The sequence below is a fragment of the Arvicanthis niloticus genome, chromosome 26, assembly GCF_011762505.2.
Source record: "Arvicanthis niloticus isolate mArvNil1 chromosome 26, mArvNil1.pat.X, whole genome shotgun sequence".
Lineage (NCBI taxonomy): Eukaryota > Metazoa > Chordata > Mammalia > Rodentia > Muridae > Arvicanthis > Arvicanthis niloticus.
Window position 1 is genome coordinate 13,258,597 of NC_133434.1, and position 16,434 is coordinate 13,275,030.

Below are 16,434 nucleotides of genomic sequence, written 5' to 3' on the forward strand. Positions count from 1 at the left end.
TTGTTTTCCAGAAAGTAAGTGTCTTATAATGCCCAGGCCAGCCTGAAACTAACTATGTGGGAGAGAAAGGCTTGAACCCCTGATCCTCCTGAGCCTCTTGCCTGAGCCTCCTGAGAAGCTGGGATTCTAGGTCTGTACTAGCAGGCCCATCCACCTATTCCTTTTAATAGTTACACTGTCATGCATTTCTTGCCTTTATTATGACTTATGTAGCCACTTAAATTCCCTGTTCATTCATCAGATGAACATTAGAACTGTTCCAGGATTTCATGATCTTAAGTAATGCAGCACTGCGTTGAACTGAACTGTTTTTGTTCAATTAGGTGAATATTTTTGTAAGACAAATTTAAGAAGTAGAATTTCTGGCTCAAAGAGTTTGAGAACTTCAGAGTGGATGAGACCCCTCAGCAGATAAAGGGGTCGTTGCCAAGCTTGGTGCCCGGACTGGAACCCACATGGTGGACAGAGACAACTGAACACAGCAAGTTATCCTCTGACTTACACACACACACACACACACACACACACACACACACACACTGAATGTAATTCAAACATTCTAAAAGAGCTTAAGTATTTTGAAAGTTCTCAGAGACACTGTTTTTATCTACACCTAGCTATGAGTATGAGAAAATGTCCCTTTTAATTTTAATAAAATTTGATCTAATTACAGAGGCGATATGGGAATAGAGGACTGTACTGACAAGGTGCTCATGGAGGAAAGGCCTACCTCAGCACAGGGCTGAGAAAGAGGTGAGGGCCGTTTGAGCATTACTGCCCTTCATTAAGGAGAATGCCAACTGCAGTATGAACTCCAAGTGACAGAAGACACATTTTTTTTTAAATTGGCTTAAACTGAGAACTGATTTCTAAACCAACTTAGCATGGCCTCTAGAGATGGGCATGGCCAGCCTCCCTGGGTGATGCCTTCCCAGGTTAGCCCTTAAGTCTTTCCATCAATAGGACCAGCACACATAATTTATGCATGGTGTCTGATTTTTTTTTTTTTCTACCCAAACATGGAAGGTGTGGAAAGCCACATTTACTAGCTCTCTTAGTGCTTCAGTGAGAGAGGGCACAAGGTCATAATTATCACCCATGCTTATGGAAATTGAAGGTGTTCATTACCTCACCAACAGCCTTAAAGTTTATTACTTGCCTCTCAGAGTTATGTACAACCAATCTACAGTTGCAACTGTCCTTCACAGTCTACCGTTGTTCAGACACATACTTGGGAGAGAATTACAATTGTCTGTTCTCACAGTTCATTTTCTGTCACGGCAGCCTTCACAGACCATTCCCTCTTTGGATTTGCTGACGTCAACTCTGTACTTATAAACCAAGCTTCTGTGTTTTTTTGTGACACAAACCACACCATTTGTGTGTCTTACACTAGCAAGGAAAACACTGTTCTAGGAGCAGCACTAAATCCTAGAGTGTCCGTCATTCCTGGTGCTACAGATCCTACTGACCTCACCCCAGAACCACTTAGGAGGCACAGCAGTGTGATAACTATTGCTGTCATCAGCAGACTCATTTAGAGAAAAGAGACGGATCTGCTCTGTAGTATGAAACCTGAATTCTGGAGGAGAGGAATCATAGAGTAATGTTTGGGAAGAAGTACCAGAAAGATACAAACTATATGACAGGGTGTATCTTTTGGGAGCTTTAGAACACAAGGATATCAGAAGTATCTTAATTCAAGGACATATTTTGTTAACACCTCCCTGTCTGAAGCCTTCTGTATGGTGATCCTGGAAGCCACCAGTTGTGGTCTACAGGTTGTCAGCACCAAGGTTGGTGGGATTCTGGAAGTCCTTCCAGAGGACCTTACTATTTTAGGTGAACCTTCAATAAAGTCTTTGTATGAAGGGCTGGAGAAAGCTATTTTCCAAGTGAAGCTGGGGACACTGCCAGCTCCTGAAAACATCCACAATGCAGTAAAGGCGCTCTCCACCTGGCAGGGTGTGGAAGAGAGAACTGAGGTGTTCAGAGGATGGTGAATAAAACCATGCCACCAATGCACCAGGGGCTGAACTGGCTCACCTCTCACTGTGGCCCACTTACAGGCCACAGTTTTGCTTTGCTGGCTGTGTTCAGCTATCTCTTCCTCATGATCCTGAGAAGGGTGACTCCTGATTGTCACTGATGTGGCAATAGGTGACATGGGGCCAAAGGGCCTGGACGCACGGATGTCCTCATGATACAAAAGATGAGATTGACAAGGTATCCAAAAGCAGCTAGAAGTGAGCTGGGATTGTAAACTTTTGACAGATCTATTAATATAGCTGACAATAACCTTGTCCTTTTGTTTTGGGGCTTCACAGTTGATACATTATGGCACCCCTGTAGCCCTCACTGCTCCATCTGAGGAGAGCGGAGCACTCACACAGCTCCTTGCACTTCTCTAAACTTCCGGGAGGAGATTTTGACCACTGGGGCGTGAATGTTTCAGATTACTGAAGCCCTTCCAGGGAAGGCATTTAACACTACATTTTGGAAGCCTTGGGTGCTGGATTGTTTTGGGCCACTCTTAACATTACACCAACGATTTGACATCCACCAGGCACTTACAAGTTTTCTTTAGGGAGGTATAGTTACACGAACTATTTTAAGTCAAGTTCGTGGTTAACTGGATCCTGAAATCATACTCTCACTGGGTCCACTCAGTAAAGGTACCATACAATCTGAGTTAAGTTGCCAGCATGCTTTGAGCATCTTCTGTTTGAAATGTTGCACTAGGTGGTACCTGCCACTAATGGCTAGTTACTGTGAAGTGCCCCAAATGCTCAAGCTACTTAATCTGAGAAGACTGCCCTGACCCCACGCTCCAAGCACCGCTCTAACCCTGCTGCATGCATTTCCCTAAGTGGACACTCCATCACGTGTATATGAAGAGATTTTGCTTTTTAAGTTCCAGGGGCTGGTACCACTGTTGATGCTAGTGTAGGCAAACCTCCAAGTGGTTTAAACCAATTACATATAATTGTTGTGCATGCATGTACGTAGGGTAAAGCAATGTTTTCTGTGTCCTGATCTTGATTGTCACCTCTAGTGCACGTGGAAACAGACTGTTCCACCCTGTTACTTACAATTATTTGAAGGTGAAGTGAACATTGAGTAATTTTTTAAAAGACTGTATTGCTTTTGATATTATAGCTATACACATAAACTGGGGCTGTTAAAACATACTTATGACCAAAAATAAAGATGAGAATGACATTTTAAACAAACAAACAAAAATCTAATTGTTTAATTTTTTATTACATTTATTTAGAGAGTGTATGTGTGGTTGCATGCTTGCTACTGAGCACATGCAAAGTCAAAGGACAACTTGTTGGAGTCTTTTCTTTCTTTTCACCACATGGGTTCCAGGGACTGAACTCAGGACCTCAGGCTTGGGAGCAGGTGCCTTTAGCCACTGAACCATCTCACCAGCCCCTAACTGTAGCTTTAACGGGCACTTTTCTATAGACTAGTGAGACTGGAATTTTCATCATTTGATATTTAAATTGATTATTACATCTTGTCTTCTAGCCACCCCCCCTTTCCTTATCAACTGAATTCCTTTAGTGTTTTATAGAACACCTCAGAGACTGCCTCTCAGGAAGGCACTGGCAGGAATGCCCTTATAAGCATAATGCTGGTCACCAGGAACTACTCTGGTCTACAGTTGCTTTTCGTTCTTGACAAAATGCTTTTCTGAAAATCTGGATCAGACTCTCAGAAGTAAGAGATGCTTCCATGTGTGAGTTGAGCAGAGCTGAGCTCAGCATAGGAGGCCAAAGGTTCTGGCAGGATACTAACTGCTGTTGGACCTGGTGGCATGAGGAACTCAGTGTAGACAAACTAAGGTGATGAGGTACCAAACAATAACAGAAGGAAGGGCGTGTGCCTGCCTCATTCCCACTGCCTACTGCTCACAATGCTCTCAGCTCCAGTCTCGAGCCTGCTTACAGCCAGTTAAAAAGCCTTGCACTTACTTTCTTTTGCTTTATCTATAACCGTTCTTTCCCTATCTGTCTTGCTTTTCTTCTGTTTCTTCAACCCCAATCACAAAACAAGGCCAAAGCTGAGCAAAGCCTCTGAACTATATACTTTTTTTTTTTTTTTTTTTTTTTTTTTCTCTGACTCTCTAATATCTGGTTTCTACAACTGCATGCAGCCTGTTTACCATACCACCTTGGTTTCCTATGTTAAAAAGCTACTAACAGACCCTTTGACTAAACAAATTGACAGCTCTGGGATCACAGCTGGCTATGTACACTCACTGTGGACCCACCTGTTAGCCAGTCTCTTTTTATGTGAGTGACAGGACAAGAGAGGGGAAGGCCACAAACAAAACAAGCCATGAAAACTAACATCAAACCAATTTCTGCTTTCACCAACAGAGAGAGACAGAGAGAGAGAGAGAGAGAGAGAGAGAGAGAGAGAGAGAGACAGACAGACAGACAGACAGACAGACAGACAGAGGCAGGCAGGCAGGCAGGCAGGCAGACACAGACAGGATAAAAGCAAAACATCTTCGGCCACAAACTTAAGTTCTAATTGTGGTTCACTTCCTAAAGAATCCTTCCTCTGGGAAGATCTGGGCAGACCCGGTTCTAGGACCCGGCATCTGCTGCTATTGGCTCCTCTACTTACCGGACTGCTGCTTCAGCTGCTCTTTTTGGATTGCTGCAAACTGCTTGGCATCAGCCAGGGAGCCAAAAAGAGCAGCAAAGGGGTTACTTGAGATGTTGTTGTTATTCTCCTGGTCTGTCATTTCACTTCAAGGTATCCTCCATCCAGCCCTAGGGGAACGGCTATGCAAAGGACAGGAATTAGACTCAGAAGGGCAGGTAACGCCAGCATTGTAATAACCACATCATTGTCCTTTCCCCATCCTTGAATACTATGCTCTGGAGTAACACATGCCAATTCCTGTCCCCAAACTCAAGACACACCAACTGGACACAGCTAAAACTCAAAGGTTTAACAGATAGTGACCATGCTGATTGGCTGCCATGTTTCCATTTCCTATACCTTGAATAGGCTAAATAGAAAGGACTACTGCAGTTTCCCATTAAATGTAGCACTGTGACATATGACAAAATTATGGATTTCCCATAAGTTTTTAAGCTGGCAGACTAATTTTCATTCACATGGGGAAGACAAGGTGGCACCTGTCCAGCCTGCTACAACTCAGGGTTGAAGCTGGGAAAACCTTAACTGCACAGAAACTCGGATTATTAATAATTCTTCCTCCTCTTCTTCCTCCTCCTTGTCTTTATCCTCTTCTTCTTCTTCCTCCTCCTCCTCCCCCTCCTCTTTCTCCTCCTCCTTTTTCTTTTCTTTTCTAAAAGGCAGGTTTTCATATTATGTAAGTGGGCCTCAAATTCACTATGTAGGTGGGTCGGACCTGAAACTCCCTCCTAATTCTTCTGCCTCCACCTAAGCACTAGGATTACAAACATGCACTACCATGCCTGGCTTGACACTCAGATTTGGAATACTGAATCAAGGCCAGAATCAGATCCGCTATTAAGTTTGTGGGTCTTTCATCCATATTAAGTAACCTAATTCTACTTATAGGTTTAAAACTACAATCTGGGACTCGAGAGATGACTCAGCGACTAACAGCACTGGCTATTCTTCTAGAAGCCTCAGGTTCAGCTCCCAACATCCATACTGCAGCTCACTACTGTCTGAAACTTCAGTTCCAGGCATCTGATACCCTCTTCTAGCCTCCACAGGCACCAGGCATGCATATGGTTCACAGGCATATATGTAGGCAAAACATCATATGTACAAAATTTAAATAGTTAATACAGTTAAAATGATGGGACAGGATTTCATCATATAGCTTAGGCTGGCCTTGAACTCCTGCTCCTCCTGCCTCAGCCTTCAGAGTGTAAGGGTTACTGGGTGTATCATGCCTTCCTAGTCTTTGTTTGACACCATAGTAATTTTTACTATTTATCGTTTTTTTTTTTTTTATATTCAAGAAACAAATTCAATTGTGAGGTAGACTGTCTAACATGGAATAGATATACCACCTCAAAGAAGAGGAAACTGGGATAAAGAGGAAAAAGAACATTTGATCTACATGTAGTTAATTCATTAATTAGTCTGTGTGTTTTAAGACAGGACCTCACCACAGGAGTGCATTACCACTGCATGCTCTCCCCAAGGCTGGCCTAAATTTGTGAACCTTCAGTTCATTCCTTATGGAACCACATGAAATAAAGCTTATACAAGTTGGAAAAGTTACCCGTAATTACTAGAGGGAGAGAGTTTATATCACTTCTGAGATATTTCCATCAGTTGTTTCGTGGTTTCTGCTATTCCTTCCTGTGTAAGAGTTAAAAGCTAATTAGCCAGTGACAGCCAGCCAGGCCAGGCTCCTCTCAGGATGGTGCAGGGCTCTCCCACTCCAGGGAAACCATCTATCAGATGCTGCTTTACTTCTTTCTTTCTTTTTTGCTATGTTTATTTAATTACATTTAATAAAATTATCATATTTTATGTTGGAATTAACAATTCTTGAGAGGACTTTCGCGTATGAAACTAGAGGGTAAGTTTAATTTGCCTTTGATTCATGTGATGCCATCCTGAACTGTCTCACTGTTGGCATGCTACTGCCATTCCCCCTACCCCAAGGTATCCTCAAATCTAGAAGATGGCAGAAGTATAGCGAATTCTTGTTATTTTGGCTTCAGAGTATCACCACCTTTTCCCTCAATATGACACACTTAGTTTTTCTTCTGAGTTCCAAATCCACTCAAGACATATGTCCAGATGTGTTGATCTCATCCACGAGCTCCAGGAAGGGGCAGAGAGGACACAGAAACAGATCCAAGAGTGGGTAAAAACCCCACCAAGGCTAGTGAATCAGTGAACACTGCCTTTGAGCTGACTCTATAGAGAAGGGAACTCTTTTTTGTCTTTAGTTGCTAGGTTAGCAAAACACTAGCCTAGAGTTGCTACTTCATGCCACCTAAAATATTCCTACTGCCAAATTAAGCAACCAAATAGAAAAACAGAATTTTTTAGACTTTTCAATTATAAAAGTCAACAATAAAAAGTTTGTAGGACACATGTATGCAGGCAAATTCCGTAACTACATGAGCCAGTGTGGTGTGTATGCGTGATATAAGTGTGTGCCACACATGTATGCAGACAAATTCCATAATGACATGAGCCAGTGTGGAGTGTCTATGCGTGTGGGATATAGGTACATGGCAGGCGTGCATGCAAGTATGGAGACCAATGGAGGACGCTGGGGATCTTGCTGTTACTCTCCTTATCCCTTTGAGACAGGGTCTTACTGAACTGGGAGCAAAGATGACAGCCAGCTAGCACTACCAATCCTCCTGTCTCTACTCCCCATAGTGCTAGGGTTACAGGCATACATGTGGACACATCTAGCTCTTTATGTGGGTACTGAGGATTTGAACTCAGGTCTTAAGTTTGTGCATTAATAGCTCTTACCAACCCACTAAGTCATCGCCAGGCCTTTTTTTTTTAAAAAAAAAAAAAAAAAAAAAAAAAAAAAGTAGAGTCTAACTGTGCAGCCCAGGCTGTCCTTGAATGTTCAGTGATTCTTTTGCCTCAGTCTCCAAGTACTAAGATTATAGGCATGCATTGCAATGCCTGGCTTGAGTTATTTTATATTTTAAAAAATACAATGGAACGATCCAGATCATTAGATCATTAGGAGACAATGATCTGCATCATATATATAAAAGAAAGCTGAAAGCCAGCAACACAGAACACAGGACACAGACTCTCAAAACTATCAAGAGAGTTCAGCATCACAAACGGCATTATTGCCTTCTTAATTCTCTACTCTTCCATTACACAAACTTTCCATTACTTTTCCCTGCTTATAATGGAATTTTACAACTTCTACAATGTACTCCTATCAACTTTGCTAGCCTCTAGGACCCTTGAATACAAGTTCATATCTGATTATTCTTTCTTCTGTATCTGAAACTATCCTCCAAACCACAATGTCTAAGCAAATGTTCACAGAGATTCTCAGTCTTCCGAGTGATTCCTCCTGAGCTGCATGTAACTACATCATTACTCAAAATCTACTTCAAGGTACAGACTTAGTACATCTGGAGATGGAGCAGCAAGTCAAGTTCCCAGGCCACACACTGTGGCTCCTCAATACGTATGCATGCATAGAACAGAGAATAAAATAAGCCTATTGTCACCTCAAATGCTGCCCTAGTCAGCTTTAACTGTCAACTTGACACGGCCTAGAGTCATCTGAGGGAAAGCCTTGACTGAGAGATTGCCTAGATCAGATATGTCTTTGGGGGAATTGTCTTGACTGACAATTGCTGCAGAGGGGCTCAGCCCCCTGAGTGGCACCATTTCTGGGCAGGTGGTCCTGGGATGTATAAGAAAGCTAGCTCATGGGGCTGGAGAGACGACTCATTGGTTAAGAGCACTGACTGTTCTTCCAAAGGTCCTGAGTTCAATTCCCAGCAACCACAAGGTGGCTCACAACCTCTTGTGGTGTGCCTGAAGACAGTGACAATGTACTCATATACATAAAATAAGTAACTACATCTTAAGAAAGAAAGAAAGAAAAAAAGAAAGAAAGAAAGGAAGGAAGAAAGGCAAGCAAGCTAAGCATCAGCCAGCAAGCAGCATCCCTCCATAGTTTGTGCTTCAAGGTCTTGCTTGAATTCTTGCCCTGACTTGCCTCAGTGAAAGGCTGTGACCTGCAAGTACACAAACAACCCTTTTCCTCCTTTAAGTTGCTTTTGGTCAGAGTGGTTTCTAATGACAACAGAAAGAATATTACAAACAAAACAAGGTTTGGCCTATCCCACTGAAGTCACCTCTCTCATATCTACTTAAAATCGGTACAGAGGTTCCCTTCTTTAGAAGCAAGGCTAAATCGTGTGACAACTTACAGGAAAAAAGGAGGGCCGATCGATCGCCTGATGAGAACCTCGGTGGGAGATTCCAGGTTAGACTTAGTCATTGAGCTTACACATGAAAATTAAAGTACCTAGAAAGAAAAGAAAGGTCTGATGAAATGGACCCTTGATATCTGGTTTGGCTTAACACTTACTTTACCTATTTTAACGTTCCCACCTTGAGTAGAGTGGTGTGCACCTGCAATCCTTGCATTTGGGAAGTGGAAGCAGGAGGACCTTGATATCTAGGCCAGCCTGGGCTACACAGTGAGACCCTGACTCGGAAATAAGTAAGTAAGGGGTTGAAGGAATGGCTCTTTAGCAGAGTTCACTACCCTATCAGAGGAGCAGAGTCTGGATCCCAGTACCTAAAGCAGGGCAGCTCATAAATGCCTGCAACTCCAACTCCAAGGGACTGGACAACTTCTTCTGCTGTCTGTGGGCACCTGCACTCTTATAGATACACATCCATAAATAAATTCTTTAATAAGAAAAAAAAGAAAGGAAGAAAGGGAGAGGGAAAGTGGAGAGGGGGAGATGGGTGGGGCTGGCTCAGTGGTTAACTGTAACTACAGCTCTTGGGGATCCAATACCCTTTACTTTTATGGGCATCTGCACACGTATGGCAAGCACATATACAGAAACACACATGTATACATAAGTAAACCAAAGATTTCTTTTTAAAAAAGAAACAGTATTGGTAATAAAAACAAATCTCGTTTTCAGTTGCCACACAGGAACACACCCAGTCTCTTGTTAGCTTTTGGGACGGCACAACTACCAGCTCCCCCAAAGCCTTTGGATTTGATTCGTTTTTAGTAAGTGACTTCACTCCTATATCTGCTGAAGTCTACATCTCTAAGAAGTGTCTACCACTGGACCCATAAAAGTCTCCCATTCTCCCCTGGTTCAAGCTTTTACTTTATAGAGTGCTGCTAATCCTTTAAGGGCACTATTGGCTCCTGTGAACATACAGATATTTCAAGATCATGTCTGATCCAAAGTAGAACTATCAGTAACACTGAAAAACATTGCTAACATCAAACTCTATGGCTAAGGTGGGGTTGGGTGGGGTAGGGTGTAGATCTGTTTTACAACACTTACTATGCACCAGGGTTTGGTTTACAATCCCAGCAACTCCCTACCCCAAGCCCAAATTAAGCTGTAACAAACCGTACTCCATAAAGAGTCAGTCTCTCTCTCTCTCTCTCTCTCTCTCTCTCTCTCTCTCTCTTGTTTTGTTTTTCGAGACAGGGTTTCTCTGTGTAGCTTTGGCTGTCCTGGAACTCACTCTGTAGACCAGGCTGGCCTCGAACTCAGAAATCCGCCTGCCTCTGCCTCCCAAGTGCTGGGATTAAAGGCGTGTGCCACCACCGCCCGGCTTAAGTCTCTTATTTTTGAATTTAAAAATGTTTCCAAAATAATATGTCTATCTCAAAATACCTTCAGTGCTATATTCGGTGTTGTAAGAAAAATCCTTGTACTACATTTATCTGCAAACTAGGAAATCATCAAGTGAAGCACATACACACTTGAAAAACGGAACACAACACAACAAAATACAACAAAACAAAACAAAACCGCCCCCAACAAACTGTGGCATTCCGTCTTGGGTCCCATTTTATGTTATGTAGTCTTTTCTCTGGGATCAAAAGAGTTAATGACATTGAGACTAAACCCATTCTTGCTCTAGGAGACAAAAGTGGACCCTAAAGGGAAAAGCACTAAAGACAAAACTTCTGAGTGGTCACTCAGTTTGAGAACTGTCATCTCGACCGAAGAAAAACTCAAGCAGAATCTAGAACATCTACAGCTGCGAACCCATCACTCGCCTTAAACGTCAACATCTTGCTACATGTGCGCTACTGGTTTGACTACTATGACTCGAGCTTCATTTTGTCTCCCTGACATCTGGCACTGTTGTTCTCTCTTCATATTTTATCCTTTTGGGGTTCAGTAAGAGATTCGTAGGGAGACCCACCCACCCTGCGCCAGTCCTAGAAAATAAGTCAAAAGACAGCTATTGCCCACACTCGGGCCTTTTCTAGCAGAGACTTGGCAAAGAAGAAGAAATGTGCAGAGCCACCAGACGCTGGAGCACCGTAAGGCTTTCCAGATTAGACAGGGTCGAAGTTCAAGACGGACTCGGGTCAAGCAAGCATTGGAGAATGGCAAGCATGCAGAGGCCTGGGTTGGCAGTTGCTTAGGAGAAAACCCCGGCCGCAGTCTCAACACTCCTCCCCTCAAGCTACCTTCCCTCTTACCAGAGCCTGAAAAGGCAGGAACGACGACACCTCACAGCCACAGCGACCAAAAGGTTCTCACTTCCGACTCAGCAAGACAACCGGAACTGACATCATCCCTGAGCGCCGAGCCTGTTGGGTTTCTACCCGGCGCCGGAAGTAGGGCGTTGTCGGCTCGCTTCTATTGACAAGCAAAACACCGATGAGGCGCACGCGCACGCTCGCTGGCCGCTGGCAGAGGGGGCGGGCCGGAAGTGGCTTTGGGATTGGGCTACGCGGCAGGGCGGGGCGCGGCGGGGCTGGCGAGGGCTCAGTGTTCTGGAGTTTTGTGGAATATGAAGCTGGACCTTGGAAATCCATCTCTTGAGGGCAGATACAATATTGTGGTGTCGGGCTCTGCACACAGACTGTGGCTTTCTGCTTTTTACGCTCCCACCTGCCATAGGGCTTTTTGGAGCCATTTCACTGTGTGGCTTAGAAGCAGTAACAATTCCAACAATGACAATGTATAAGAAATTTTGAGCAGGTATCAGGTGCCAGCAGTGTGCCATTTTGGGTTGGACTTAGATTTTTTAATACAATGCAAACAGTATGCATCCTACAAATCTGGTTGGTTTTAGTTTTTAATTTTTAAAAATTTTATGAGCATTGATTGGTGTTTTGCCTGTATGTCTGTGTGAGGGCGTCAGATCCCCTGGATATGGAGTTACAGACAGTTGTGAACTGCCATGTGGGTGCTGGAAATTTGTATCTGGATCCTCTAGAAGAGCAATCAGTGTTCTTCTGAGCCATTTCTCCAGCCTTGGTTCCTAGTTTAATAAGAAAAGTGAAAATAAAACTATATTGAATGGAGCATGATGGGTATGCTGTAATTCTCGGACTTGGGACGTAGAGGCAGGAGAACTGAGTATCCAAGGTCATCCTCTGCTATCCAGTGAGTTTAGACTAACCTAGGGTTACTTCAAACTAACCAACCAAAAACCTATCCTATTCTGAGATATCCCCCTTAAAAAATTATATTGGCACAGCTCAAAACCTCAGCAAGAGATTGGTAACATACATGCATGGGAGTAACAGGCACTTGTTTGCTGTACTTCGTAGTCTACATCTATATAACTGCTATGAAGTGAGATTTCGTTTAATAAAATTACAGGTGCACTATTTTCCAACTATACCCTTTATTCTTACTCGTTACTAATACTTTACACATGTTCAAAGTGACATTTATTATTAAATCTAGAACAAATCTCTAACAATGATATACAAAAAACAAGACAGGAGACAATCTTGTCTCAGACACGACCCCCCCCCCCCCGCAGCAAATCCTATAAAATGGAATTTATCAAAAAGACTTCTGCACTTCGAAAGTCACCTTTAAGAAAGTGAGGCTGGGGCAAAGATCAATATTGGATGTCATGTAAAAAGCAATTGCTCTGAGCTGAAGAGATGGCTCAGAGGTTAAGAGCACTGCCTACTTTTCTAAAGGAGGCAGGTTCAAATTCCAGCATTGCACCTAGCAGCTCGCAACACTCCAGCTCCCAACTCGTCTCAGGAATACAATGCCCTCTTCTGGCCTCCACTGGCTTTGCATGCTCATCGTGCAAAGGTAGACCTACAGCCCGTCGCAGAATAAAAATAATACAAAAGAAATATTGACATGGCCATGTTGAAGTAGTGACAAATATTGTTGAAGATTCAAGATTCATAAAAACAAAAAGCTGTCATGCCAGTAGGGGTGTAAAACGATGTTGTTAGTTTAGAAAAGGATTTGGCAGTTTCTTTAAGAGCTAAAAGGGAATTTGTCATATGACCCAGCAATTCTTCATTCCTAGGTCTTTACTCCAGAGAAATAAAATTATAGTTGCATAAAGAGACTTTCAAGCTTGGTTGTGGTGGCGTAAGCTTTTAATTCTAGCATGTGGGAGACAGAGGCAGATGGATCTCTGTGAGTTTGGGACCAGCCTGGTTTACAGAGAGAGAGTTCCAGGACAGCCAGGGCTACACAGAGAAACTAAGTCTTGAAAACAAACCAACCAACAAACAAAAAAAAAACCCAAACAGAACACTGTAAAAGAATGCTCATTGCAGCAGTGTTTATAGTAGCCAAGAAATGAAACCATCCAGATGTCCTTTGACTGGGAAATGGACAGACAATGAATTGCCCATGAAATGGCTTTGAAGCAACAAGAAGCAAAATAAATTTATACTAGGAGTTCAAGGCTAGCTAGATAGCAAGACCCTGTGTTAAAAGGTGAAAAACAAGCTAAAGATTTATAAAGACAATCTCACAACATAGATGATTCCTGGAAACTTGCTAAAAGATACAGCTGCTTCAAATTGTACAATTTCATATAGAATATTCAGAAAAGGAAAACCTGGAGAAAGAGAGAGAGAGAGAGAGAGAGAGAGAGAGAGAGAGAGAGAGAGAGAGTGATTGATTGATTTGTGGCTACTTGAGTTTGAGAGTCAGCATAAGGGCCATTAAAACAGTGCTGGGGATGTTTTCAACCTGAATTTAATGGGGAGAACAGGTGAAGTCACTTAAAATTGGCAAATATTATCATATGTTAATTATATATCATACCGGTTTTATTCTTAAAGTTTTATTTTACGGGTTTGATGTTTGCCAGCACGTATGTGTATCACATGTATGTGTATCACATGTATGTGTATCACATGTATGTGTATCACATATGTGCCCGGTGCCTTATGAAGTAGAAGAGGAGTTAGATCCCTAGAACTGGACCTGTAAGCCACCATGGGGGTGTTCTTAACTGCTGAGTCATTTCTGCAGCTCAGTGCAATTTTTTTATGTCATACAATATTTGTTGGGGTCTGGGAATTGCCAAACAAACCATCCAAACCACTCTCAGTCAAATAGGAATGGTTTATTGAACATCACACCCCAATACTGATGCAGCAGGGACACAAATCAGACTCAGGAGCTGACTGTAATGTTGACTCGAGATCCTATAGGGCTTCTTAAGTCTGAGATTCACGAGTAGCTGTGGCAAGTTATTTCACCAATCAGGATTTAAAAAATAGGGGATTTCCTTAGACGTGTCTCTGTTGTACATTTTATTCCATTCCCCTTGGTTGGGGTATTCAACTGTGGGAGGGAACTTGTCTAACATTCATGTCCTAACTTGTCAACCAGGATGTCAGTTACCTGCATACATGTCTGTTCTGACAAGTAGGATGTCAGTTCCCAGGTAGGTCTTGGGAACTTAAACTTTATGCCACCCCTACTCAAAATGGAAGTCTTATTCCAAATAGTTGCAGGTGCCTCTCTTATGTTGGGGTCCATCCCAGGGGCAGCTTATAAAGGCAAATACCATAAAGGCTTCTACACTGGTCCAGGAAGTGCTGCTGGGTGGTTGGTTCGGGTCCCAGATTATTGTGGGTACAATACAAAGCAGTTCTCCTGGCTTCTGTTGTGATTTGTTTCCAAGGGCACAAAACATAACAGAATGTGTAACCAACTTGGGCATGAGAAAGTTTCCTATATGAGAAACAACATATGAGAAAGTTTCCTTAAAATAGTAGTAACAGCACAAAATGGCAGGGTAGCCAGGTAATAGTTACCTAGGCCTTCATATTTTACCCAGGCTTTAACATTCCATCTAAGACTTAATATTTTACCTAGGTCTTAACAACATTAATCTTTGTGGCCCTGTTTTAAGAGAGAAAGATAAAAGCCAAGGTAATGGATCACCAGCACATGACTGGCTAGGTAATTTGTAGTGTGGTTGCATACTGTATATATAATGTATTTCTTTTGTAAAAGAAGTTTTTTCTTAAATATTTTGAAATTATTTATTTTTATTCTATGTGCATTGGTGTTTAACCTACAAATTATATCTGTGGGAGGGTGTCAGATGCCATAGAACTGGAGTTACAGACAGATGGGAACTGTCATGTAGGTGCTTGCTGCAGGGTATTTGATCACACTATGAACCCTGAGATTGTTATTTACTGAAAAAAAAAACCCCACATGTTTCTAGTTGTGGTATGGCTCAGCCCTTAGCACACACCTGTAATCCCAAACAATGAAGGTAAAGTTAATTTGTAGAAAGAAGTACCCATGTTTGAAAGTGATGTCTAATTGAGTGGCAGACAAAGTGACAAAGTGATGAATCAGAGAAAGATTTGACAGAATAAGATATGCCCAACTCTAAGGAGGAGAGGAAAGGGAAGCTACTTAAGGGGCGGTGCAGAGAGAAGAGAAAGAGCTAATTTTACTGGGAGAATTTTACAGAGACTGGTTGAAGAGAGAACAAGCTAGACACAGGCGAAGACAGGATGAAACATAGAATTAGTAGGAGCTAGAAGATTAGAACATATTGCCAAAGATACTATGAGTCCAAGCAGAGCAATTCAGGAGAGAGGAGAGGGGGGAGAGGGAGAAGAGGCGATAAAGGGGGGACAGGGGGAACAGGGTAGAGGGGGGTAAAGGAGGGAGAATGGGGTCAAGAGGATAGAGGGTAGAGGAAGGGGAGGGGAAGAGAGGGGAGGAAGAAAAGGGAGGAGAGGAGAGAGTGGGAGAGAGGGGGAAGAGGGAAAGGAGAGAAGGGGAGGGGAAAGGGGAGAAAGGGGGAGAGAAGAGAGGGGAGAGAGGGAGTAGGGGATGGGGGAGCAAGGAGGGAGGAGAAGATTAAATCAGTCAGCTAGGAGAGGGGTTTGAGAGTTGAGCCAGCCCAACAGAGCTCAGAAAGAAGAAGAAAGGGGTGAGCTTATTCAGCAGTTAAGTCTCAGAGGCATTCTAGGCCTATTATACAGAGGCTAGGAGCTTCCAGGACTAGGCCTAGGGTAGCAGACAGAGGCAGTAAGCCTTGGATTCAACATTTACATCACTGTGAATAAAAATCACTTTTACAGATGCTGGGAATTGAACCCAGGTCCCTTGGAAGAGCAACCAGTGCTCTTAACCACTGAACCATCGCTCCAGCCCTCCAAAGGGAATTCTTCACACATGACTCGTTGCTTTAGCTGTGTCTCCACATCATTCTGTTGCAGGTAGCAAGTACAGTCATGCTTGGCAGATAGGCAGTGTAAGCCATGCTTCAAGTAAGCCACTACGTCAATCAATAAATCCATAGCCAGTAATTGGTCTTTTCTACATTATTCTACTTCATAAACTTCAGCTTGGATTAGGAGAAAGTTCAAGATTATATATATACATGTATATATATATACATATATATATACATATATATATGTATATATATATATATATACATGTGTATATATATAGTGTTTTATCATTAGTG

The 16,434-nt window shown here is 42.7% G+C and overlaps 1 protein-coding gene and 1 pseudogene across 4 annotated transcripts in view; one reads left to right on the forward strand and one right to left on the reverse strand.

Moving 5' to 3' along the window:
• The window catches only part of Ube4a (ubiquitination factor E4A), a 42,285-nt gene extending 30,974 nt beyond the window's left edge, over positions 1 to 11,311 (reverse strand). For 3 of the 4 annotated variants that reach the window (XM_076924954.1, XM_076924953.1, XM_076924951.1), the window contains exons 1-3: positions 11,186 to 11,311; positions 8,916 to 9,013; positions 4,645 to 4,805 (exon numbers count right to left, since the gene is read on the reverse strand). In XM_076924954.1, the coding sequence (XP_076781069.1) occupies positions 4,645 to 4,765 (121 nt within the window). In that variant the 5' untranslated portion in view covers positions 4,766 to 4,805; positions 8,916 to 9,013; positions 11,186 to 11,311. The remainder of the gene's footprint in view (positions 1 to 4,644; positions 4,806 to 8,915; positions 9,014 to 11,185) is intronic. The other variant, XM_076924952.1, reaches the window with a different exon arrangement.
• On the forward strand, positions 885 to 2,249 carry LOC143438866 (phosphatidylinositol N-acetylglucosaminyltransferase subunit A pseudogene; annotated as a pseudogene).
• Positions 11,312 to 16,434: the final 5,123 nt, after the last annotated feature.